This window comes from Crocuta crocuta, unplaced genomic scaffold (assembly GCF_008692635.1).
Source record: "Crocuta crocuta isolate KB4526 unplaced genomic scaffold, BGI_CrCroc_1.0 scaffold4, whole genome shotgun sequence".
NCBI lineage: Eukaryota > Metazoa > Chordata > Mammalia > Carnivora > Hyaenidae > Crocuta > Crocuta crocuta.
This window is the reverse complement of record NW_027529996.1, coordinates 4,427,784-4,453,325: the sequence shown is the minus strand read 5'-3', so window position 1 is coordinate 4,453,325 and position 25,542 is coordinate 4,427,784. Positions and strand designations below refer to the sequence as shown.

Sequence of the window (25,542 nt, the reverse complement as noted above, 5' to 3'; positions counted from 1 at the left end):
CTTAAAAACTCTTTTATTTAAAAGCAGTAAAGCAGGGGTTCCTGGGTGGCTCGCTTGGTTAAGCATCCAACTTCAGCTTAGGTCATGATCTCGGGGCTTGTGGGTTCGAGCCCCACATTGGGCTCTGTTCAGAGTCTGTGTCTCCCTCTCTGCTCCTCCCCTGATTGCATTCTATCTCTCTCTCCCTCTCTCAAAAATAAACATTTAAAAATAAATAAAAAATAAAAGTAGTAAAGCAAATAATTAGTGCAGCTTATAAGAGCCCAAAGTACACAGGACAGAGGTACCTGTATCATCTCTTCCCACTTCAGCTAAAAAGAAATTTTAATAGCAGACATTGCCAATCACAATCTACAGTGTACTTCTCAATGACTGACTTTTGCCATACAAAATCTTTTCTTTTTAGTATTTATTTTTGAGAGACAAAGACAGAGTCCAAGCTGGGGAGGGCAGAAAGAGAGGGAGACACAGAATCCAAAGCAGGCTCCAGGCTCTGAGCTATCTACACAGAGGCCACCGCAGGGCTCGAATTCCCAACCCACGAGGTCATGATCTAAGCTGAAGTAGGACACTCAACCAACTGAGCCACCCAGGCATTGCCCCCCACTTCTTTTTTGATAATGAACAAAACCAAGAGAAACTGGGTAAGAGATACAATGTAATATAAAAAACACAGTGACCAGGGTTGTAGTCCTGGCTCTGCCACTAATTAGTTATGTGACTCTGAGAATATTATCAGTTCCCTAACATTTACAGTAATGAAAAAAGGCAATAATACAGTAGGGAAAAGACATAAAAGGGCATTTCAAAATAGAGAAAACATACATGACCAAAAATTCATGAAAAGATCCTCCCTCAATTCAACCAGAAATTTAAAAAAAAAATTTCCCTCTTACACTGGCCAAAATTAGTAAGTTTAATAGTAGCATGGGGGAGATATATACATAGACATCTTCTAAGAGTCTAACTCTTAGAGGGCAATATGAAAATATTAAATACAATTTTAAATGCATATATTCTATAACCTAGCCATTAGAATTCTATGTCTCTACACAAAAAAGAATCTACACATATACAAGGAGTCCTGCAAAAGAATTATTTGTGAAAAGGGAAACTGAAAGCCTAGATGTCCATCAAGAAAGGAATTGCTAAGGGGTGCCTGGGTGGCTCAGTCAGTTAAGCATCTGACTCTTGATTTTGGCTCAGGTCAGGATCTCACAGTTCATGAATTCAAGCCCATATTCAGGCTGCACTGACAGCATGGAGCCTGCCTAGGATTCTCCCTCTACCTCTCTTTTAAAATAAATTAAAAAAAAAAAACACCAGAAGAAAAAATTGCTAAGTAAACAATGCATATCATTTTACAGACAAATATGCAACAATCACAAAACATAACACAATTTAGTGAAAAGCCAATTATGTAACAAAACATAAGCAATCATCTAAGTAAAAGCATACATACAGAAAAATAATTATATAATTGTATATGTGTATACACACCTAAATATATATTTATAATTATCAATATATCATGTTCTAAAAAAATAATAGAATAATGGTTTTTATTTGTAGAAGAGAGAGGACCATGTTTTATAGGCATGGTATAGTCATGGAAGACTATGGTTTTAACTCTATGTATGAATATTTTCCCTAAGAATATATTAGTATGCTTATATAATTAAAAAAACAGAAGCAAAATCTATCCCCCAAAATGAAAAAAATCAAGAGAGACAAAAAAATGTTTATGAAAGCTAGACTTACTTGATATGCTACTTCATATAAACAGCCATCCTTTCCAGCCAAGAAAATTCTGCCATTATCAGTGGAAGTTATTGTTAAAAGGTAAGTATTGTCAGTGGGAAGAGAATATAAGGGATCTGGGAGCAACTGCATTCCACCACACATACTGTCATTAAGAACTCCAGAACCTATTTTTTTTAAAGAAAGAATACAGGAATCAGCTTATCAGCTTTTTTCAAGTTTGAGACAATCACTGTATTATCTTCAGAACTGGTGTTGTTACTGACTTCTTATTGATACATCCAAAAGCTTCTATAACATAATTCTTAAATCACTATAAAAAGTCTGATACAATTTATTCAAGTTAGATAGAACTTATAATATGTATATGTATAAAAATTTATAACATAGAATAAGTTTTATATATGTTACATTATACAACATCAAAAACTATCCCAAATTATTAAATTTTAGAAATGAGCCTAAGGATGTGATAGTAATAATCACTAATCTGAGTCACTGAAATTCAACATTGAGTCACATGAAATTCACCCAGATTGCCAAAATGCAAAAAAAAACCATTGAATATACCAGTAACAAATTAATGTCTTCTTATGTTAAAGGAAAGAATGTACATTTCGGTGTTCTGTATGTTACAATGGCTAGTCAAAAAACTAGAAACAAAGAAATTGAAAGCATTATTGGAAAAACTTGCTAGTGTCAATTGTTTCTCCTTTACTACCCTTTTATACTGTACATTTAAGGAGTGTACATTAATACAGTAAACATATTCAAAATACCTGTTTGGTGGAGCTACTAACCTGAAAGAAACAAGCCCTGTAGGGAAATATTATTTTGCTATGAGCAAACAGTTTGGAAAGTTAACTTAGTAAAAAACATTAGCTTTTAATTATATTAAATTGGTTAACATTTTTATTTTCAAAATACCACATATGGATTGCTATACCTGTTTGTAAATTAGCATAGCTAAGTCCAAGAATCACTATATCCACAGGGGTTGCCAAAACCAGCAGGTGCCGTACGTGAGGCTGAAAGATACCTAAGACAGAGTAGACATGGGTTAGGGATTATTCCAAAAAAATCCACTTACACTATTTAAGCATTAAGAGACTATAGCTTTACCATTTCATCCACATCCACTATCTAAGCATTAATAGACTAATGGTTTACCATCAAAATGAACTAGTGATTAAATAGTAATGAAGGGACACCTGGATGGCTCAGTTGGTAAAACATGCGACTCTTGATCCTGAAGTTGTGAATTCAAGCCCCACGATGGGTGTGGAGCCTACTTTAAAAAAATCCAAAAAACATTTAAATAGTGTATGAAAAGTCTGAACTCCATTTGATTTTGAAGTTAAAATATTACTACCTATGATCATGTAAATAAGTAAGTAGTAATTAAAAAGAACCATATTAAAAAAGAAACACTTCAGGGGCACCTGGTTGGCTCAGTCAGTTAAGCATTGGACTCTTGGTTTCAGCTCAGGTCATGATCTCGTGGTTCTTTCTTTTTTTTTTTAATGTTTATTTTTATTTTTGAGAGACAGAGCATGAGTGGGGGAGGGGCAGCAGAGACATACACAATCTGAAGCAGGTTCTAGACTCTGAGCTGTCAGCACAGAATCCAACATGGGGCTGTAACCCACGAACCGTGAGATCATAACCTGAGCCGATGTCAGATGCTTAACTGACTGAGCCACCTAGGTGCCCCATATCTCATGGTTCTTGAAATCGACACCTGAATCGTGCCTCACACTGAAAGCAAGGAGTCTGCTTGGGATTTTCTCTCTCCCTCTTTCTCTAACCCATCTCTCCTTTCGCACAAGCTCACTCACTCTCTCAAAATAAATAAACTTTAAAAAAAGAAAAGAAACACTTCAGTATTTAATGCCATTTAAAATCAGCACTACATGGGGCACCTGGGTGGCTCAGTCAGTTAGGGGTCTGACTCTTGATTTCTGCTCAAGTCATGATCTCACAGTTTGTGAGTTCAAACCCCATGTTGGGCTATGCACTGAAAGTGTGGGGCCTGCTTGGGAGTCTCTCCCCCTTCTTCTCTGCCCCTCCCTCACATGCATGCACATGTGCTCTCTCTGAAAATAAATTAAAAAAATTTTTTTAATTCCAAAATCAGCATGGCATTACAAAATAATCTGTTTATTAAAATATAAAGCATTGTATTTGTATACCCATGTTCATAGCAGCATAATTCATAGTACCCAAAAGGTGGAAGCAACCCAAGTGTCTGCCAACAGATGAATGGATAAACAAAATGTGGTCTACATATATAGTAGAATATGATCCAGTCTTTAAAAAGGAAATTCTTACACATACTATAACAGGAATGAATCTTAAGACCATTATAAGTGAAATAAACCAGTTGTAAAGAGAAAAATACCATATAATTCCACTTATGTCAGATGTCTATAATCGAATTCACAGAAACAGATAAAAGAGTTTAAATATTAAATGAGTTTCCCAGATGTATTTATATACCAAAATCAGACAGTTTCAGAGGGGAGATTCCCAAGTACAAACTTTTTTTTTAAATTCATGCTAAGGTACTGTTTAACTATATTTTCTTTTTATGGTATTAACATTAAGAAGTGCACAGGGCGCAAGATGATACATCATGTGACAATGTCCAAAAATAGTGTCTTACTGACAGGAATAAAAGGAAATATATCTTATGTTACAATTATGGACATCTCTTCACCTATATACCTTTGGCCTACTTAAGGGTGTTAAATACCACAGAAAGTACAAAACATCTACTTTCAGTGATGAATTATGAGGGCCACAAAAGTCAGCTTTGTGTATCAAGCTTCCAGTCAGTAATGCTGCAGGCACAGATCTACCTGATGAACTCAAAATATACCTGATATTTCATGATAAACTGACTTAGAAAGCCTAAACTTCATGAAAACTTATGTTTTCCTTAACAGAAGCCTTATCTCAAAGTATTCAGTCACTGGGCTATGCCAAAGAAGTCATCTTTGGCTACAGAAACTTAAGTAAGTTGGAATTCTACAGATGGTGGCGCTGGTTTAGGACTTCGAGTAAAGAAAGATAAATAAAGTAGCATCTTGTCGAATGATGTCATCTTCTCTAAATCTCTCTTTATTCAAGTATTTTGCAACAGAAGATGGCAGAAATGGAAGCCATCTCCCTTCAGGATGCAGCAAGGGTAAATGACTGACATTTCTCCCTTCTGTCAACCCTCACTTCTTACCTATAAAGTGCATTATCTTATTAGCACCTTTTAGAAATTAACATAAGTTGTTTAGGTCTTTGGAATAATTTCAAGTTTCACTACTTTTGAATAGAAAAGTTTTAAAAGTTTGAAAAAGTTTTGAAAGAAAAAGTGTAATACCTGTGTACAAATATGAGCATTTATGATCCTTTGCTAACACAACTGCTTTTGTTGTTTCGATGAAGAAAACTACACCGACTTTCCAGAAGTAACTGACTAAGGGTACCTGGGTGATTAGTGAAGCATCCAACTCTTCATTTTGTCTGAAATCATGATACCAGGGTTGTGGGATTGAGCCCCATATCAGGCTTGCACAGAGCAGGGAGCACAGAACTTGCTTAATATTCTCTCTCTCCCTCTCCCTGCCCCTCCTCTGTTGCTTGCGCACTCTCTAGATAGATAAAGTATAGATAGGTAGAAGTAACTGACTAAACTTGAGGTAGGAAGTTTACTGTGCTAGAGAGATAAAGAAGGCCATTCCAAGAATAACTTTCAGGAAGGAGTTTAAATATGATTTGACTTTGGTGGCAGCCCTAGAGGGTCATACAGATGAGGTAAATTGATTCATAACCACTAATCACTCACAATCACTATAATGAATAATATCCAAAAGCAATAAGCTCTTTCAGGTAAGTTGCCTCCCAGGAAGGAGACTGAAACTAGACAGCTATGTGAATCTTTCAATACATGAGAAATGCGTCTCTGAACTCAAAAAGTGATAAACACTTGTCAGTTTCTCTGTAGACAAAAACCTGCAAATGCTAGAAAACACTTAAGAATTCTTATGTTTTATTCAAACAATCATAAAACTGAAACATGTATTCATACTCTTGCTTACACAGAATTCACCAATAAAGCAAACTCGTGCCAAAAAGCTTGACTTAGAAAACAATGACTTTAACATCAAGAATATTTTATTTTTAAATTTCATTTACGTATTTTGAGAGAGAGAGACAAAGTGTGCACATGTGGGGAAGGGGGAGAGAGAGAATCCCAAGCAGGCGATGCACTGTCAGCACAGAGCCTGACACAGGGTTTGATCCCACAAACTGTGAGATCATGACCTGAGCTGAAGTCAAGAGTCAGACGTTTAACCAACTGAGCCACCCAAGCACCCCAAGAATAGTAATTTCTTGCAAAAGGCAAACTAATATATGGACTTTGTCAGCTTTAACATTACATTCAAGAGTCAGAATTTTCAGTACTTATTGACAACAAAGCCAGAATTGTTTAGTTATCAAAGATAACACCTTTGTTTCCATATCAAAGACTATGCCATAATTTTAATTTTACACATTTGAGTAGTACAAAATTTTAGTATTTATCTTACATGGATTATTTATATTTATTACAATAGGAGGCAAAGACAGTTGTTGACTGTTATTATGAATAAACTTTTAAATGAAAAAAAGAAAGCTCAGGGCAAAGAATACTTTGAGGTTCTATGTTAAGGAAATAAGTTCCCAATGTAATCACATAAACCATTTTAAGACTGCATGTCTGTACCATGTGAATTGTAATTTCAAAACAGTTGTGACATCAAAAAAACTTATTCAGGCATTACATATAATTTTGTCTACTATTTCCCAGTGTAGCAAGATTTCTCATACATCCAAAAATATGCATATTAAATTTAAATGAACCCATTATTTTGTCATTAGTTCTGATAGAAAATCTGCATAATGAAGTTAAACTGTTAAATTAAGCAATGCTTGTTACTTCTTTAAGATTTATTCTGAATTCTCTTCTCATTTCCATTGGATAGTAAGACTAAAAAAATGCAGAGATGGGGATCCTAAGTGGCTCAGTCAGTTCAGCATCCAACTTTTGATTTCGGCTTAGGTCATGATCTCATGGTGGTGAGATCAAGCCCCACATGAGGCTCTGAGCTGGGTGTTGAGCCTGTTATGTCGCTCTCTCTCCCCTTCTGCCTCTCCTCTGCACATGCTCTTGCACTCAGTCTGTCTCTCACTCTCAAAAATGGGGGGAAAAAAACCCACAAAAAACAAACAAAAAAAAAGCAGACAAAAATGGTTTCTCATTAAATTTACTGATGAAAAATATATAATGCAAAATCTTTAGGTAAATCAACAAAGTAAAAAATAAGCAAGATAAAATGCAGAAATTATAGTTTATTCATAAAATTTTTTTAAAGTTTATTTAGTTATTTTGAGAGAGACAGACAGACAGACAGCAGGGGTGGGGTAGAGAGAGAGGGAGAGAGAATCCCAAGCAGGCTCCGCATTGCCAGCTTGGAGCCTGATGCTTGAACTCATTAACCATGAGATCATGACCTGAGCCAAAATCAAGAGTTGGATGCTCAACTAACTGAGCCATGCAGGTACAAACCCTTAAGCCCCCACAATTTTTTTTGAGTAAGCTCTACACCCAGCATGGGGCTTGAACTCATGACCTTAGGATCAAGAGTTGCATGCTCTACCAACTGAGCCAGCCAGGTGCCCCAGTTTAAGAATTTTAAAGCCAAACTCACTTCTTTATTATTTTTTTTTTTATTTCTTGGAGAGAGAGAGACACACACCGCGTGAGCAGGGGAGGGTCAGAGAGAGAGGGAGTCACAGACTGAAACAGGCTCCAGGCTCTGAGCTGGCAGTCAGCACAGAGCCCGACGCAGGGCTCGAACCCACGAACCGCGAGATCATGACCTAAGCAAAAGTCGGACGCTTAACTGACTAAGCCACCCAGGCGCCCCAGACAAACTCACTTCTACCATAAAGTGAGTAAACTATTAAATATTCCTAATTGTTTTATATATTTCTAATTAGAATTCAGAACAAATATTTGATAAAAATTTTAACTACTTAAAAAAATTTTTAACTACTTAAAATGTGTTATTACTCAGTCCTAAACCATTATATACAAACACAAATTAATCATTACATTTTTATTTCTTACCAGCTTTTGGTTTCACAAGCCCCACAGCAAGAATAGTCTCACTAAGTCCATCAAAATAGGCAAGGTCTCCTCTGTCAAAAGGTGAAGAGAAACATGTTATACATACACAGAAAACAAAGTTTTATCTTAAAATATTCTTTAATAAGACTACAGAATGTAATGAAAAATAAGCCAGCAAACAAAACTGTTTCATTTCCAAGATCCAGGCACACAGGCCTGTCTAAGGCTAAGCATACACCAGGCAAACAGAGATTGATGCTTCCCATTCCAAACTTCTCCGCAGCCAGGTTGCAAATCTCAAGTAACAGCAGTTCTATTGGGGCAAAGCACTCTCAGGAGAACAGACTCACAGGAAAAGCCTATGGCTGAAGGTGGATAGAAACACTGAGAAAAAGTCTCCAGCAACCCAACCTATATCCTAAGTGCAAAGCAATTCTAAAGGAATTTGCAACCTGTGGTCCACTGAGGGTAATCATGGCAACAACAAAACCAAACTGAGCTCAACTCTTGACTTGGAAAAAGTTAACTTTCCCTGCAATAAAGACCTACTTGATAGGCCCTAGCAAAAAAAGAGACATACCCATATCTAAGGATAAATACTATTTACTGCAGTATCCACTGTCCTACACATGGCATCTGGCTTAAAAATAAACACGAGACACAAAAAAGCACAGGAAAAAAAGCCTGTCAAGAAACAAACCAATCAACAGAAATGGACTCAGCGAGATGTTTGAATTAGAAGACAGGAAATTTAAAATAAATGTGAATATTATCATATCAGCATTAATGAAAAAAGTGGACAATAAGCAGTTAAGGAATCTCAGCAGAGATGAAAATTACAAGAAATAAGTGAAAATGTTAGAAATAAAACGCATAGCACAGAGAAAAAACACCTTATAAGAACTTTTTAAGTAGACTTGAAATAGTTAATAAAAGAACCCATGACCTTGAATTTGGGCTAATAGAAATCATCCAAATTGAAACAAACAAACAAAATAATGTAGAAACAAAAACAGAACAAAGTATCCAAAATCTGTTTTGAATAACATCAAACAATCTAACAAAAGTGTAAAAATCTCAGAAGGGAGAGGAAGAGGATGGGCAGAACAAAATATTTGAAGATAATCACTCAAAATTTTCCAAAAATTAAAGACCTCAAACTAAAGATCTGAGAAACTTAGAGAACACCAAGTAGGATAAAAACCTAGAAAAAAATAAATTATATATATTAATATATACCAGCATATATTAATATGTATATATGATCCAGACCTTGAAGAAAATTTCTGGTTGTCTTGAAAAGAGCCAAGCAAACAGGAAGAGAACTCCTAAATGGTCACGTATGTGGACCAAGTTTCCTCATTTCCCCATGTTATGCTAAGTGGCACAACCTCCAGAAACTAAGACCAATACTGGGGAAGTCAGGGGTTTCAGAACAATGAACTGAGCAAGATTATGTCCAATTATCCAGGTGGAATTAGGATTTAAAATAGAAAGCTAATGGAATAATTGAAACTTAACATTTCTGCAGAATTGAATTTGTGAACTCAAGATTTATACACTCAAGACGTGTGTCTTAATTTTTTCAGTAAGCACACTGTTCAAGTAATTTTTCTTTAAATGAGTTCTAGTTTGCAGACAGGAACTACACTCACCACATCCAATATTGTTGCTAGCACAAAAGAGTGTCTGATACATAATAAACTTAACATTACATGGATACATTACATGTTGATGGAAATACAGAAATTTTTATTAAAGAGAAATCTTTCTTAAGGAAATTATCCTTACATTTTTTCTATTACCTAAATGTTTTTGCATTTGGTTTTCTAAACGGATCCACACCTAAATGAAGAAGTTTTACTCCTTAAAATCAAAATGACTATGTTACGATAATATAAGAAACTAGACTAAAGTTCATGGTATGTGAAGAGCAATCACAACCACACATCACTGCTATTAGGACTATATGACAGTTCAACCATAAAAAATAGCTATGAAAAGTTCTAAATGAAAAAAAAATCAGTGAATGAAAATATTTTCATTTAGCTACAAGTTCTCATTTAGTGTCGCTTCAATTCAATGATAGTGTATGTATGTATGTATTCCTAACAGGTGCTTTAATTACCCAAGGGCAAGAGTAACAAGTACAAGGCCTTCCTCTGGTCATCCCACTAATCACCGAAAGACATTACGGCAGAGAAACGTTAGTAAGCCAAAATTTATCTTTAAAAAGTCAGAGTGAGATTACCAGACCAATAAACTATTTTAGCAAATGTGTGTTGGGCCTTCACTCAGATTACTATATACACTCAAATTACACATGGCCAAGCTCACAGAACAAAACTGTTTAGCCAGTTTGATAAATTAAGAGCCTCCCAATTCATAGAAATGCATCAAAAATACAGGTCTTTAAAGATGTCAAACCATCTCTCAAAAAACTACTGGAAGATAAGAGCTTGGAAACTAGACCCCTGCTACTTAGAGTGGTAGTAAACTGGCAGCATCACGGGGAGCTTGTTACAAATATGGACTCTTGAGGCTCACTCAGAACTACAATAGCAGAATCTGCATTTTAACCCCATTCCCAGGTGACTGGTATGCATACAGAGAAGAACTAACCCAGATGTTAGATGAATGAAAAATAAACCAGGCAGCTTCTGATGAGTAGACTACCAGCTGCAATTAAGATGATCTAAATTCTAATGATGCTAAAGCAAACCAGCGTTAAATACATACCCATCTTCATAGTTCCACATGAATATGTCACTGTCTATTGTAAGCCAAGCTCTGCTGATAGGAGGGAACACGCCCATCATGCAGTTACACTGCATATCTGAAGTAGTGTGGATGTAAGGTAAACAGATTCCAATCTTCTCTTTCTTAAGCTTGTTTTGAAAGATTTTGATTTAGAATTCATGATGAAAAAATCATGATTTGTCTACTCTTTAACACAAAAGCAAATAAGGGGCGCCTGGTGGCTCAACTGGTTAAGTGTCCAACTTCAGCTCAAGTTACGATCACACGGTTCGTGAGTTCAAGGCTCGCATCAGGCTCTGTGCTGACAGCTCAGAACCTAGAGCCTGTGAGCCTGCTTTGGATTCTGTGTCTCCTTCTCGCTCTGACTGCCAGCCTCCTGCCCTCACTCATGCTCTGTCTCTCAAAAATAAATGTTAAAAAGATTAAGAAAAAGAGCAAATAAAATATCTTGATTTCTAATGAGCTTAAAGACATAGTGTATGACAGAAACAAACCTGTAATTTACAATTCCTAAATAATGCTATTTGACCACTTAAAATGTATTTTAAAGGACAAATATAATGTTACCATTATTAACTAAAGAAGAGTGGTTATGAATAACATCATCGAAATTTTGACATGAAAAAACTATTCTACTGGATCAATGTCTCCTAACTGTATAAGAGCAAGAGTGATTAAAAAAAAAAAAAAAAAGCACATGGCATGCTAAAGTTAAGCCAGGTGACAATCTGCAAGCTTCTTATATATAGTGCAATTGAAAAAGAGACAAAAAAGGGCGCCTGGGTAGCTCAGTCGGTTAGGCATCTGACTTCAGCCCAAGTTATGATCTCATGGTTCGTGAGTTTGCACTATATATCATGCTCTGTGCTGACAGCTCAGAGCCTGGAGCCTGCTTCAGATTCTGTGTCTCCCTCTCTCTCTGCCCCTCCCCTGCTAACACTCTGTTTCTCTCAAAAATGAATAAACATAAAAAAATAAAGAAAAACAGACAAAAAGAATTGTATAATTGTACTACAAGGAAACAATTGTGAAATAATTTAATTAAATGAAAAATTTCTGCATAGTATTAAAGAATATTAAGAAACTAAGAAAGGGTAGAGTATGGGATAAGAGGTATTGTATTTTTTTTTTTTTTTTAGAGGTATTGTATGTTTAATAACATTTTACAAAGTCTCAGAGAAGCACTGAAAAGTTTAGGGAAAATATTAGATTCTACTGGTTTTTCTACTTGTAACTATTTACTTCATTTTTCTAAATCAGACTGTACTGAAATTTGAAACACTTTTCCTTTAAATAGTTTAATACGCTTTATTTATTTTTAATGTTTTATTTATTTCTGAGAGAGAGAGGGGCAGCGTGAGCAGAGGAGGGTCAGAGAGAGAGGGAGACACAGAATCCAAAGCAGGCTCCAGGCTCTGAGCTAGTTATCAGCACAGAGCCTGACGCAGGGCTTGAACCCATGAACTATGAGATCATGACCTGAGCTGAAGCCGGACGCTTAACTGAGTGACCCAGGCACCCCCAGTTTAATATACTTTTGAAAGTCTCAAATTAAATTTTAGTGTATCATCTTAACGTCTATATTATGAGGGCTGTAGATTAATATAGAAGCTTCCTAGCAAATAATTATTAAATCTAATGCCTTTATAAGGTATGCCATACTTTAAGAAAATCAGATAAAATCTTTTTTTAAGAGGGTAAGAAAACTCCCCTAGCAATTCAGTCTATGTGTTTCATTCTTATTGTGATCCTTAGAAATGCAATCACCTGTAATTTTAATTCTTTCTTAAGATTTTTTTTAAAGTTTATTTTATTTGAGAAAGAAGGTAAGCATGGGCAGGGCAGGGGCAGAGGGAGGAAAAGAGAGAGAGAGAGAATCCCCAAGCAGTCTCTGTGCACTCAGCACTGATCCCAATGTGGGTCTCGATCTCACAAACTGTGAGATCATGACCTGAGCTAAAATCAAGAGTGGGATGCTTAACCAACTTAGCCACCTAGGTACCCCCTAAACTTTAATTCTAAGATACCAGTAAGTGCCAAACCATACCAAAAACTTTTGGGGATGTGCAAAAAGAAGTACCTGGCAGTTTTTGTTTATTTTTAAACATTTTTAGAACAACATCCCAGTTTTAAAATGTTAAAATATGAGAAAAAATTAAAATGAAAATCAGGGGTCTTCAACCTAAAATGGGGTAAAAACGTCTCCTTGAATAGCATTTCACTGGAAAAGTACTACTTTGCAATAATATCATTCAAAAATGCAGGATTCCTTGTAAACGATTCACTCTCTTCAATGTCCCAGGACAATTAAAGTGTGATTCAATTTTCAACACTCAATTTTATATGACATTTTCTACACACATGGCAAATTACTGACATACTTGAAATGTTTTTTAAATAAAACTCTTAAATGAACAACACAGCATTAAGCACAAAGCAAGTATTATAATAAGAATACTAATTTTTAAAAACGTTAAGGAGTTAAAAACAAGGTAGGATACGTCCAAACTGCTCAACAAGTTCAGGTGGGAGAGGAACCCTTCGGATGGAACTGATCTCTGGAAGATTGGGTACTGACAGCAAACCAGGTCCTTGTAGAGGATAATCCATATCTGACATGCCGGAAACAGTGGGATTATCTACAAGTAATAAAACAAAGCATTTATTAGAATAATAATGTACTGAACATCAACTGGGCATATTGAGGCACTGCGAGCTACAAAAAAATTGTACATCTGGTGGTTATAAAGATACAGAGATGGGGCACCTGGGTGGCTCAATCAGTTGAGCACCCGACTTAGGCTCATGTCATGATCTCAAGGTTTGTGGGTTCTAGCTCTGCATCAGGCTCTCTGCTGACAGCTCAGAACCTGGAGCACACTTCAGATTCTGTGTCTCCCTCTCTCTCTGCCTCTCCCCCACTCACGCTCTCAAAATAAACAAACATTAAAAAAAAAAAAGATATATAGACAAAATAAAGTAATTCTGACCAAACATAAAAGAGGCCTGAGAAAATCCAGTGTTAAAAGAGGGGTAATGACTGGTTTCAGCACTAACCAGTTTATCCTTCGCAAAGACTTACTTCATAAGGATGTATTTAGTTCAATGATTTAGTTTCTTTGTATTATTTTACTAATCTGAAAAGTGAAAATATTTATAAAACCACTTTGTGACTGTCAGATAAAACATCTGTGGACAAAGAAATACTGATGGGAGGAAAATAGCTATTTCTTTTCCCACTTAAATATTAGTAGATTAAAAAAATTCTTATGTTTTTGTTAGACCACCCCTCCCACACCAATAAGATAAATACATATAATGCTATAAAAGCAATATTTTATTGGGGGGAACCACAGACTACTCTATAAAGTGTTCTCATTTGGCAACCTTTCTCTTGCTCTAAGATACAGACAACAAAGGGCAGGAGTGGGCTGATCTATTTAGCCTGTCCTTCTTAGGTCTTTAAGCAGCAGGTATTCTTTAGATCTAACTGATGACCTTTTTATCCAGGCACCTTTCCAGGCTCTTTTCTCCAAAGATGTTGGGGAAAATTGACATATAAAAGACATTCTAGGGCATCTAGGTGGCTCAGAGGTTAAGCGTCTGGCTCTTGATTTGGCACAGGTCATCTCACAATTCATGAGATGCAGCCTGAAGTCGGGCTCTGAGCTGTTAGCATGTAGCTTGCTTGGAATTCTCTCTCTCCCTCTCTCTGCCCCTACCCTGCTCATGCACATGCTCTCTCTCAAAATAAGTAAATAAGCAACAAAAAAAGAAATTCTAAATGTACTATGGAAATTTAAAATATGTGAGAAAGAAAATGCAATCAATCCCTATATACTGATTGATTACCCAGCTTCAACATTAGCAATAACATGTCCAATTAGGTTTCATTTATATTCTTAGCTACTCCTTCTCTAATGGATTTCTTCTAGTGTTTATTTTTGAGAGAGATTGGGAGACAGCACAAGTAGTGGAAGGGCAGAGACACAGAATCCAAAACAGGCTCCAGGCTCCTAGCTGTCAGCACAAAGCCTGATGGGGGGCTTGAACTCACAAACCATGAGATCATGGCCTGAGTTGAAGTCGGATGCTTAACCGACTGAGCCACCCAGGTGCCCCTCTAATGGATTTTTTTTTTTTTAAGCAAATCCCAAACATACCATTCAATCTTAAAGCATAATAATTTTAACAGGATACTGCTAAGTGGACATGTTAAATGTTAACAGGAATGTTAAATGGCAGTGGGAGCACAAAGGATGGAATTAATAACTCAGGTGAGGATGTGAATGGTTAAGAAGGCCCTCACAAAGGAAGTGATACTTAACGGGGTTTGGAGGAATGTCAAGCAAACAAGGAACATTCCAGAAGTGATGAAGTAAATGATGACATAAAACAGAATCCTGAAGAAAGGGTGTCTTATGGACATGTTAAATTCAGTGTGACTGAAACAAAGAAGTTGAGAAGATTAGGTTGGAGAGGTATGTGTAAAGTTGGATAGAATCAATTGGGGTCAGATAAGAGTACAAGAATGTATCCATGGTTTTTACATCTTGCTTTTCAAACCTAAGGAGGTCAAAGGGAGTAATGCTGTTAAAGATGAGAGCTGCTAATGGGCCACTCAGTTCTTAGAAGACAAGCTCACTGGTAAGTAGCTGTCAGATACAACAGTAAATTTGTTTTGTTTTTATCTTTGACTACACGCCTACTCAACAATTTTTTATAAATCTTTAGAAGTGTCATTTAGGTTTATATTGCACAGATTGTCCTTATTATTTTACCTTGGTTATTGCTTACCCCAAATCTTATCTCGATCTTACACTTCTCTGCTTTTTTCCAACATCTGTCTGAAAAAGGGGTCACTTTTTTTTTTTAATCAAGTCATTTATTTCTATACGCCTTCCGAAGTCTGGTCATCATTTAAAATTGTTAAAATAGGGGCGCCTGGGTGGCTCAGTCGGTTAAGCGTCCGACTTCGGTTCAGGTCATGATCTCACGGTTTGTGGGTTCAGGCACCGCGTCGGCCTCTGTGCTGACAGCTAGCTCGGAGCCTGGAGGCGGTTTCAGATTCTGTGTCTCCCTCTCTCTCTGACCCTCCCCTGCTCATGCTCTCTCTCTCTCAAAAATAAATAAAACATTAAAAAAAATAAAATTGTTAAAATATTTTCCAGTCACCTCTCTTTTGTTGTCACATACACTGCCTTACCCTCCCTGTCCATCATCACTGCTAATATCCCCGTTCTCTTCCTTTATTCCACTGGTAGTTCTTTTTAACAACCTATATATTAAAAGACTTTATATTACACTAACTCTACACATAATAAAGAGTATCTTTGAGAGAGATGGTAAATTTCCAAATCAATTTCACTTGCTCGCCTGATTTACTCTAATGTTGATACGAGGAATTACCAAGAGTGAGACTTGTTATCAGGTGATCTTACTCATCTGGCCTCGGTGATGAACACTTGGAGGCAGTGAGCAGCTCATTAAGGTTGGGGTCTTTCCCTCTGCTTCAGATGGGAAACTTCGTCACTCTTATTCTCTCAAATGTCGGCAGTGAAGTAAGGAAAGAAAAGAAAGTGATAACAGGCTCTTTTTTGCTGTCCAAAATGTAGCAAACAGGGCCCTAAATCTCAAAATGTCTTCGCCGAGTCCACCCTGGGGATAAGAACCTAGTTAGGAAGTTAGGGGAGACTCCTTTGGGATGAGAAAGCAGTCACCAAACGGGCATTGATCACTCACTTGGGGCAGACACCAGGAGAAGCTCGGAAAGGTCCGGGTACATGCGGTCTTCTTGCAACTGACGGTCGATAAGCCGCCCTGCATTTTCCAGAGCTTCCTGCAGGGCTGAGGCCGAGGTGGAGGCCGGCATCGCCAAGCCCAGTAAAGAAGACGGCATGTCGAAGCTCGGAGACACCAGGGTCCAGAAACAGTCAAGAACCAAGAAGAAAGGAAAGAAAACCTAAGACCCTAATTCAGACCCGTAGCTTGGGGCGCGCGCGCCAAACGAGCGCCTCGGCGCCTCTGTATGACGCACTTCCGGCTCGTCCGGAGGGGAATTTGAAGGCTGTTTTGCAGCCTCCGAGAGGAAGAGGTTGAGAGGGCAGGACGTTAGGGGCGGGGCGAGTGGGCGGGGGCACTTCCCTGAGCGTAGCCCGGAGGGTTGGCGCGTCCGGGAGTAGAAGTCGGTCTAGGTTGTATAGGGAAGGCAGGAAAGAAGGGGGAAGGGAAAGGACTGCGAAAGGAGAGGGCTGGGAGGGGTGGGAAAGGGTGAGGAGGGGAGGAGAAGGGAACAGGGATCGGGTAGGTGGGAGCAGGGCTGTGGGTGGCAGCACGGGCTGCAACGGCTCTGGTGGGTATCGCGAGCCCTGGATCTTGTCTCGAGGTTCCCAGATTGGAATCCTTCAAGTGCAACTGCTTCTGAGTTTGCGCGTTAATTTTTTTGGTACTCCAACTTCTCTTGTGAGAGTTGAGTTTGTAGGCGTTCACGTGGGAACCAAAATTTCACGACGTTTTTTACAGGCTTCAGTGTAAATTAAAATTCTTTTCTGGCTGGCTCAGTCAGCAGTGCATGCGACTCTGGATGTCCTATTGTGTCTGGAACCTGCTTTATAAAAAATTCATCAGGCTTTTCTATTTGTGCATGGTTACCGTAATGATAAAGAATTGTAGGGCCGTCTGGGTGGCTCAGCCATTACGCATCTGACTCTTGGTTTAGGCTCAGATCATGACCTCACACGTCCTGAGTTGGAACCCTGCTTTCAACTCTGCTTGGGATTTGTTACCTCTCTGTGTCTCTCCCCCACTTGTGTGTCCCCTGCCCCGCCACCATCGAAAAAAACAAAACAAAACAACAAACTACAACTTTAAGAATTGTCTGCTTACTGAATCATTTGTTCCATGCGGGGAGCGGCTGCCTTCCTTTATTTTTCATTACACAGAGGAAGAGAAGTGTTCTAATTCATGGTTTGATTCCCCAGCACAAATTAGAGGGACTGGTATAAAGTAGGCCACCTGGTAGATCACCAAGGGCTATAGAAATTGAATTTATAATTTGTGTCACACACTGTGCTTGGTACTGGGAATATCAAACTAGCACATTCCTGTCCTCAAGGTGCATGATACGTGCAGGGATACACAAAGTAAAGCAATTAAGTGTACCACGATAATTTTTTATGGGGTCTGTATTAACTGCAGTAGAAGGGTAAGATATGAGCAAGGAGAGGGAAGATAGACTCCATTTCATACAGAAGGCAACTTGAGTGGTCAAAGTACTCTATCAAAAAGCAATCCCTATTTAGAAATAGTAGCTGTCCCGGGCGCCTGGGTGGCTTCGTCGGTTAAGCGTCCGACTTTCGCTTAGGTCATGATCTCGCGGTTCTTGGGTTTGAGCCCCGCGTCGGGCTCTGTGCTGACTGCCAGCTCAGAGCCTGGAGCCTGTTTCAGTCTGTGACTCCCTCTCTCTCTGACCCTCCCCTGCTCACGCTGTCTCTCTCTCTCTCTCCTAGAAATAAATAAAACATTAAAAAAAAAAAGAAATAGTAGCTGTCCTCATTTAGTCCTATTTAGAACCACACTTAAGTAAGATTCATCCAATTATATTCATAGTTTAGAAGGTCAATAACTGCATTACTCCTTATTAACTGGCTAAACTGATGGAGGACTTCAACTACCTCCATTTTGACCTCAAACTTTCTAACTGATTAAGTTCATCTTTACAGCCTGAAACTACCCCTTCAAACACTAAGGACTGTCCTGAGCCACCAAGACTCCATCTGTAGTTGACCCCCAAGATATTGATTGACCTGGCCTTTGCTGCCCCCTTGCAGGTACCTACTGACCTTTGTCTCACATTTTACTTATATAAACCTAGAAGTCATTTTCAGCACTTTGGAGATAGTCTTTGAGATGCGAGACTGCTGTCTTCTGGGTGTTGGCCTTACTGACATAATTTCCTTTCTTGTTTTACCACTGCTGGTCTCTCTGCCTTTGGACTTTGTCAGTGGCATGTGGCTGAACCTCCTGTGTTGCGGATCCCTCGAACCAGGTGCTCTTGTGCTCGTGCACCCAAAATACAAAACTATGGTCTTTGCTAAACTGTAATATTTTGCTACTTGAATTATTTTTTATTACCTCAAATAAGGGGTTGACTGATTTTCTTAATATCAAAATTTCCATAACATTACAGATCTATAGATATAATTTAAGACCTCATAGTAAATATAGTAGGAAAAATTAGGCTTGTATTATTGGTGGATAAATAGGCAAATGGGTCTCCAGCTGTCAGTCTTCTTATTTGGAAGACCACTGATTAAAAACTGATGGTCTGGTACAGTGTTTTTAATTTGAGATAAAATATATGATTGGGAGTTTCCAATTTCACAAATTGGATGATCTGGCAATACTAGTCTAGTATTCCTGCACTGCGAAGTGCCTGGGTGTCTCACTTAGTTGAGAGTCTGACTCTTTTTTTTTTTCTTCTGTTTTATTTATTTCTTAGAGAGAGAGAGAGAGACAGCATGAACAGGGGAGGGTCAGAGAGAAAGGGAGACACAGAATCTGAAGCAGGCTCCAGACTCTGAGCTAGCTGCCAGCACAGAGCCCACACAGGGCTTGAACTCACAAACCGTGAGATCATGACCCGAGCCGAAGTCTGAGGCTTAACCGACTGAGCCATACAGGTGCCCCAACGTCTGACTCTTGACTTCAGCTCAGGTCGTGACCCCAGGGTTGTGTGATCAAGACTATTGAGACTCTTAACAATTAAGGATTATAAAGAGTTTTTGTTTTGTATGGGCTATATTTGGTAATAATAGAATATCTCTTAAAAATTATAAATTTAAAAAGTTATTTACAAGAATGAACCTAAAAAAATAAATAAGAGAATAAGCGTAATCCATTTTAATATAAATGATACTTTATGAAAAATGACCATAGTTTCTAAAACTAAAATATAAGAAGAATGGCATTGTTTACATTTTTGCAACTCTCTTAAATGTCTGGCTTAAGAAAATAAGATACGTANATGACCTAAGCGAAAGTCGGATGCTTAACCGACTAAGCCACCCAGGCGCCCCATATGATATATGTTGTTTACTTGAAGTATATGAAGAAAAGCAGGCTTTACACAGTTACATAGTGGGAAAATGAGAGGTATTTTAATAACCTTTTTAGATAGTTGTGAATGTTCTTCTTTGATAGTATACCTAAACTTGACAAGTGGTATAGTTTCTTACAGGTTAGTTATGATGTGGAATTTGAAACCATCAGTGAGGTTTGGTTTTTTTTTTTTTTGAACTTTGTTAAATTAAGAACCACTTGTCTATCTTGTACTTTGAATGGACCTTCTATTCATGCATGATTCTGAAACATGTGTTGGTCATTTGGGAAATATTGGTTCTCTAAGTTATGCAGACTTCCAAATGTTGACCTATTTCATTAATCAATAGAAAAAATGATTGTGTTGATATATCTTAATAAAAATATCTTATACATATTGGGAAGTTGTTAAGCTTATGGTAGTTGATCCAACCTTTTTTTCAATTTTGATACAATCTTGATAAATTTTTCAAGTTTCTAATTTTCCCTTAAGAGCTCTGATTTTCATTAGTAACAAGTATAGTGAGTTGTTTTCCTCAAAGTGACACTCATTTCATTCATTTTTGTTTACGCTAGCTATATAACAGTGAGGAATACGAGGACTAGTATAACAATTTGCTTCTCACTGCCTTGATTTATGCTGAGGCACCAGCAATTTTACCCACTATTGCTTCTGCATCATCAGTGCAAATGTTAATAGAGTGAAAAAAGCAAATGATGTCTTAGTATTATTATGAAAATAATTTTGATCTCATTAACACCTTTAGAGGAATCTGCAGAATACACTTTGAGAACTACTACTCAAGTAGCTCTCTAAGTAGATTATCTAGCCCTATTAGGCATTTAAGGTTTTTAAAAATATCCTCATTAAAATGGAAATTCCATGAGGGCAGAGACTGTGCTTTATGTCTTCACTACTCTCACTACTATCTGGTACTTAATAATGGCCAACATTTGGGGTGTCTGGGTGGCTCAGTTGGTTGAGTACCCGACTTCAGCTCAGGTCACAATCTTGTAAGTTTGTGGGTTTGTTGGGCCCTGCTGGCAGCTCAGAGCCTGGATCCTGCTTCAGATTCTCCCTTTCTCTCTGCCCCTCTCTCGCTCACACTCTGTCTCCCTCTCTCTCTCAAAAATAAGTAAGACATTAAAAATAAAAAAATATAATGGCCAACGTTTTTTGGGTGTGCAATACTTGCCAGGCACTATTCTAATTGCTTTTTGAAAATTAACTCATTTAATCATCAGAAAAATCTGCAAGGTGATAGGTGCTATCCTTAAATTATCCACTTAACTGATAAAGAATTTAAAGCACAGAGAGACTAAGTAAGTAATCAAGATTACATTATTAGACTCAGAATTTAAACTGAGACATTCTTAGGGCACCTGGGTGCCTCGGTTGGTTAAGCGCCCAACTTCAGCTCAGGTCACGATCTCACAGTTTGTGAGTTCCACCCTCGAGAAATAAGATCTTGTCATTTACAATAACATGGTTGGACCTAGAGTATTATACTAAAGAAAATAAGATAAAGAAAGACAAACACCATATGATTTTGCTCATATGTAGAATCTAAGAAATGAACAAACACACAAGCAAAATGCAGAAACAGACCCATAAATACAATGAACAATTGAGGGTGGCCAGAGGGGAGGAGGTTGGGCAGAAGTGGGAAACGGAGTGGGAGACAAAGGCTTCCAGTTTTGGAATGAATAGGTCATCGGGGGGAAAAAAAGACACAGCAAAGGTAATCTAAGCAATGGTGTTGCAAAAGTGTTGTATGGTGACAGATGATAGCTACACTTGTGGGCACAATATATAGACTTGTTGAATCACTCTGCTGTATGTCTGAAACTAGCATAACTTTGTTTGTCAACTATATTTGAATTAAAATCCAAAATAAAACAAAACACCTCTCCAGGTGATACTAATATGCAGCCAAGATTGAGAAATAGATTGAGGGCTTCCACAGCTCTACTTGTTTCTTGGGGCTCAATTTTTCTTTCTCTCTTTTCTAAATTCTTAGTATACCCATAATATATAGTTACTGAATAAAATCTACAAAATACAAAAATAAAGAAAAAAGGACAATAAAAGAAAAGAAAAGATGCTGACCGAAACTAGATAATGTTCTCAGCCAGCGGGCTGAATTATCAGGTAGTCTCTGCAGTGCTTATGCCCCGCCAGCCCACTAGGGCGGCGCAGCTCTGGGGGCCGCGATCCTTCCGCGGAATGTGACGCTCTTGGCCCCGGCGGCGGCGCCGGCCTTGGAAGACGATACTTCCTGCTGGGTTTGCCGGGAGTCTTCCGCTGCTGTTTGTGTAGTACCTGGGCTCGTTTGGCGGCAGGAGGCCGGCCATGGAGCGCCCCGGGCCCAGTGAAGGTGGGTTCCGTGGAGCGATCTCAGGCAGGGTGGGGTAGGGCCAGGAGGTGCCGGCGTCGCCGCACTAACAAGGTCTCTCTTCTTTTTTTGCTTCAGTGACAGGCTCAGACGCGTCAGGACCGGATCCGCAACTGGCGGTCACCATGGGCTTCACCGGGTTCGGTGAGTGACTGTCTAATGCTTAGCTCCGTCTCCTTTTGCAGAGGTTTTAAGAACCGCAGGTTGAGAGGGGAGGCCCAGCTGTCACCTCTGTTCTGCACCTTCCGCTGTGCCAAGTCCTAGTTACTTTAACTCTAGTGTGCATACCTTGCAATTCCTGGGTACTCTCTTCTCCATCCATTTACTAATTCTTGTCTGTTGGGACCAGCTCAGGTGACACGTATGGAAAACCTTGTGAGAGAGAAAGATAGCTTTGTGACTCACGCGGTAGACGGTATTGGTTGGTGGAGGGAGTTGTCTTTTTGTGTCCTGCGACTGAGAGCTAACCATTAACTGTGGTCTGTAATAAGATGGCTTTTCTGTCAACAAGTGAGCCGTTAAGCGGTATTATAACCGTTATTAAATCCTTTTTGATGCAAGCCTTTCTTTTCCGGAATCGTTACTTTAGTCTCTCTGTGGAGCCTTGTTATTAGATAAAGATAAACATTTCAAACAGAGATGTAATCATTTGTTGAAAACATTACTGTCTGTAGGAAAGAAATGCAAATTGTTTTTCCACTTCTCTTGGGTCTTGGATAGAACAGATATCAGGCTAATGTGCTCATGTCTCTTGTTGGCGTTCATTTACTCATTCATTATGGTAATGTCTTCTGCCGCATTTTTACTCCTTGGTGGTTATGTTTACAAAAATACTACATACTTGTGTATTATTATAGTACTTGCTGTGTTTCATTTCTTTAGCTTCTTCCCTAATGTCAAAAGTAACATATATTAATAGTAAGAAATCTGAAGAACACAATAAGTGAGAAAGAAGAGAGTAGTGATTAATAATCTCATGATCTAGAAACCAAGACTTAGAACTTTGTTTTCCAGTCTTTCCTGTTGTGTGTTTATCAAGAAAATTGAGACCATATGTATATAGTTTTATATTACTCTTAATTATATGCTTTATTTAATTCTTAATACTCTAAAGATTTTCCCGTGTTATAAAATGCTCTTCCAAAACAGGACTTTTAATGGCTGAATGGTAACCTATTTAATAAAGTGCCATAATTTGTAATACTTTAAAATTCCTTTTTCATAGTTTCTAACTTTTTTCAATAATACTAAAATTAACATTTTATAAGTAACTTTCTTGTAAAAGGAATTTTATGTGTATTTTCATAGGGCAGATTCTAAAGAAGAGACTATAGTAAAAATATAAATATTAAAAAGTAACCAAAAAATTGGGTATGTGTCTTTTAAAACTAATTATACATTTTGTTGAAATGCTCTTCAGAAAGTTTGTTTCAATTTATACAAAAGTCAGTATCATGTAAGAATGACATTTTTACCATATTCTTACTCACATGGAGTAGACATTATTATTAAAAAAAAAAAAAACCCGATGAAAACAAATACTGCTTCCAAGTTCATTCAGGTTGTGAAAATTTGGTTTCTTGTGGTTTTAGGGCTGAGGCCCCAGTTTCCTTAGTGGCTGTCAGGTGGGAGTCTCTTAGCTCCTTAAGGTACCTCAATTCCTTGTCATCTTGCTGCCTTGATCTTAAAATGAACTAGTGTTTCCAGTCCTTCTCACACTTCGTATCTCCCTGACTTCTGCTGTATCTGTTCTGCATCTTTGCTTGCAAGGGCTTCTGTGACTAGATTGGGATAATCTTCTGTTTTAAACCAGGGTAACCTGTTTTAAAGTCCATAACCTTACTTACATCTACAAAGTCCCTTTTGCTGTGTGATATAACATATTTGCAGGTTCCAGAGATTAGGGTGTGAACATTCTCCCTTCTGCCTAGGACACCAGTGTTAGTTTTAAGGGGTAGAGTCCAGGTGGATTAGAGGAGGATGGGAAAGTTGCCTCTCAATAAAAATTCCCTGGAGTAAACTCTTTCTTCTTAGATATTTATCTCGTAGCCATGCTATAAATGAAACAGACTAAATGGTTATAAGTATTTATTGAGTACCTAAAGTTTGGCCAGCTCAGTGCAAGAAGATCACAGTCCGCTACTTATTTCTGTTTAGGGAAAAAGGCTCGAACATTTGATTTGGAAGCAATGTTTGAACAAACGCGAAGAACAGCTGTGGAGAGAAGTCGGAAAACACTGGGTAAGAAGTTCAGTTATGTGATTTTTTTTTTTATTGGTTTAAATACCGTATATGCCTTAAACAAGTATATTGACAGTTATATAAGACTGAGAAAGGGGTGCCTGGGTGGCTCAGTCGGTTGAGTGTTCAAGACTCTTGATTTGGGCTCAGGGTCATGATCCAGGGCTGTGGGACCCAGCCCTGTGTTGGGCTACTTGCCGAGTGTGGGGTCTGCTTAAGATTCTTTCCCACTCCCCCTGCCCCCTCCCGTGCACTTTCTCTCTTTAAAAAAATTTTTTTTTTCCAAAATTGTTAAAAGACCACATGTGCTCATTCCTTTTGACGCAGAGGTTATTATTATTATTATTTTTTTTAGTGTAAAAAGTTGCATCTAAGTAGGATAAGAAAGTCTGAATGCTAACATCTTTTTGAAGTGTGCACTGTGAACAACCAAGGATTCTAAATTGATTTGTAAGAATCAGAATAGCAGTTTCTTTATTACCTCTCCTTTCACCTTTATCTCATTTTCATTTCATTTTTTTCTTTTCCTGCTTACAGCGGAACCAGTATTTGGAAGGCTGAGCGAGAGGTGGCACTCAGAGCTGTGTACACCACTGACTGTTGACTCAGTATAGAAAATTGAGACAGTGAATGTGGCTGCTGCTGTTGAACCCCTGCATTAATGAGTTGTATCACACATTTAATGAAGGCCTTAATTTTCAGACTGTCTGGTTTGATACCAGGTGGTTGGCAGTTCTGGAAAGCACCTTGGGGTTTTCCAAGTAGACTGACTCCTCAACTGCTTTCTTTGGATCTGAATCAGATCATTCTTACATTGGAGAAGGAATAGTTGTATCCTGATAGAGTAAAAAGGGCTAGAAATCAGAGATAGGACTTTTAGACAAATTTCAGTGAATGTTGTTTTGCCTGTTGTCCTTTTGGTTTAGAATGATAAATTATATAGCAGTAATATATTTGGAAAGTGACCTTAATGTGAGTTTTTTAGTCTTTGGAAGAATAAGTTTTTGTTTTATTTTTGTGAAGAGAAGCCCACTGTGTACATATACTATTAAAAAAAATATATCATTATGTGAAATCACACACACACACCCACACCCCCACCCACCCACCCACCCC

General features: G+C 38.0%; 2 protein-coding genes across 2 annotated transcripts in view; one reads left to right on the top strand and one right to left on the bottom strand.

Annotated features, from left to right (window-relative positions):
* The window catches only part of NUP155 (nucleoporin 155), a 68,414-nt gene extending 51,712 nt beyond the window's left edge, over positions 1-16,702 (bottom strand). The window contains exons 1-6 of the mRNA XM_077763476.1: positions 16,433-16,702; positions 13,192-13,329; positions 10,670-10,766; positions 7,931-8,001; positions 2,708-2,800; positions 1,762-1,928 (exon numbers count right to left, since the gene is read on the bottom strand). Coding sequence (XP_077619602.1) covers positions 1,762-1,928; positions 2,708-2,800; positions 7,931-8,001; positions 10,670-10,766; positions 13,192-13,329; positions 16,433-16,589 — 723 coding nt within the window. The 5' untranslated portion in view covers positions 16,590-16,702. The remainder of the gene's footprint in view (positions 1-1,761; positions 1,929-2,707; positions 2,801-7,930; positions 8,002-10,669; positions 10,767-13,191; positions 13,330-16,432) is intronic.
* A 5,361-nt stretch (positions 16,703-22,063) lies between these two features.
* WDR70 (WD repeat domain 70) overlaps positions 22,064-25,542 on the top strand; it is a 272,504-nt gene continuing 269,025 nt past the window's right edge. The window contains exons 1-3 of the mRNA XM_077763475.1: positions 22,064-22,167; positions 22,264-22,329; positions 24,343-24,426. Of these exons, the coding sequence (XP_077619601.1) occupies positions 22,143-22,167; positions 22,264-22,329; positions 24,343-24,426 (175 nt within the window). The 5' untranslated portion in view covers positions 22,064-22,142. The remainder of the gene's footprint in view (positions 22,168-22,263; positions 22,330-24,342; positions 24,427-25,542) is intronic.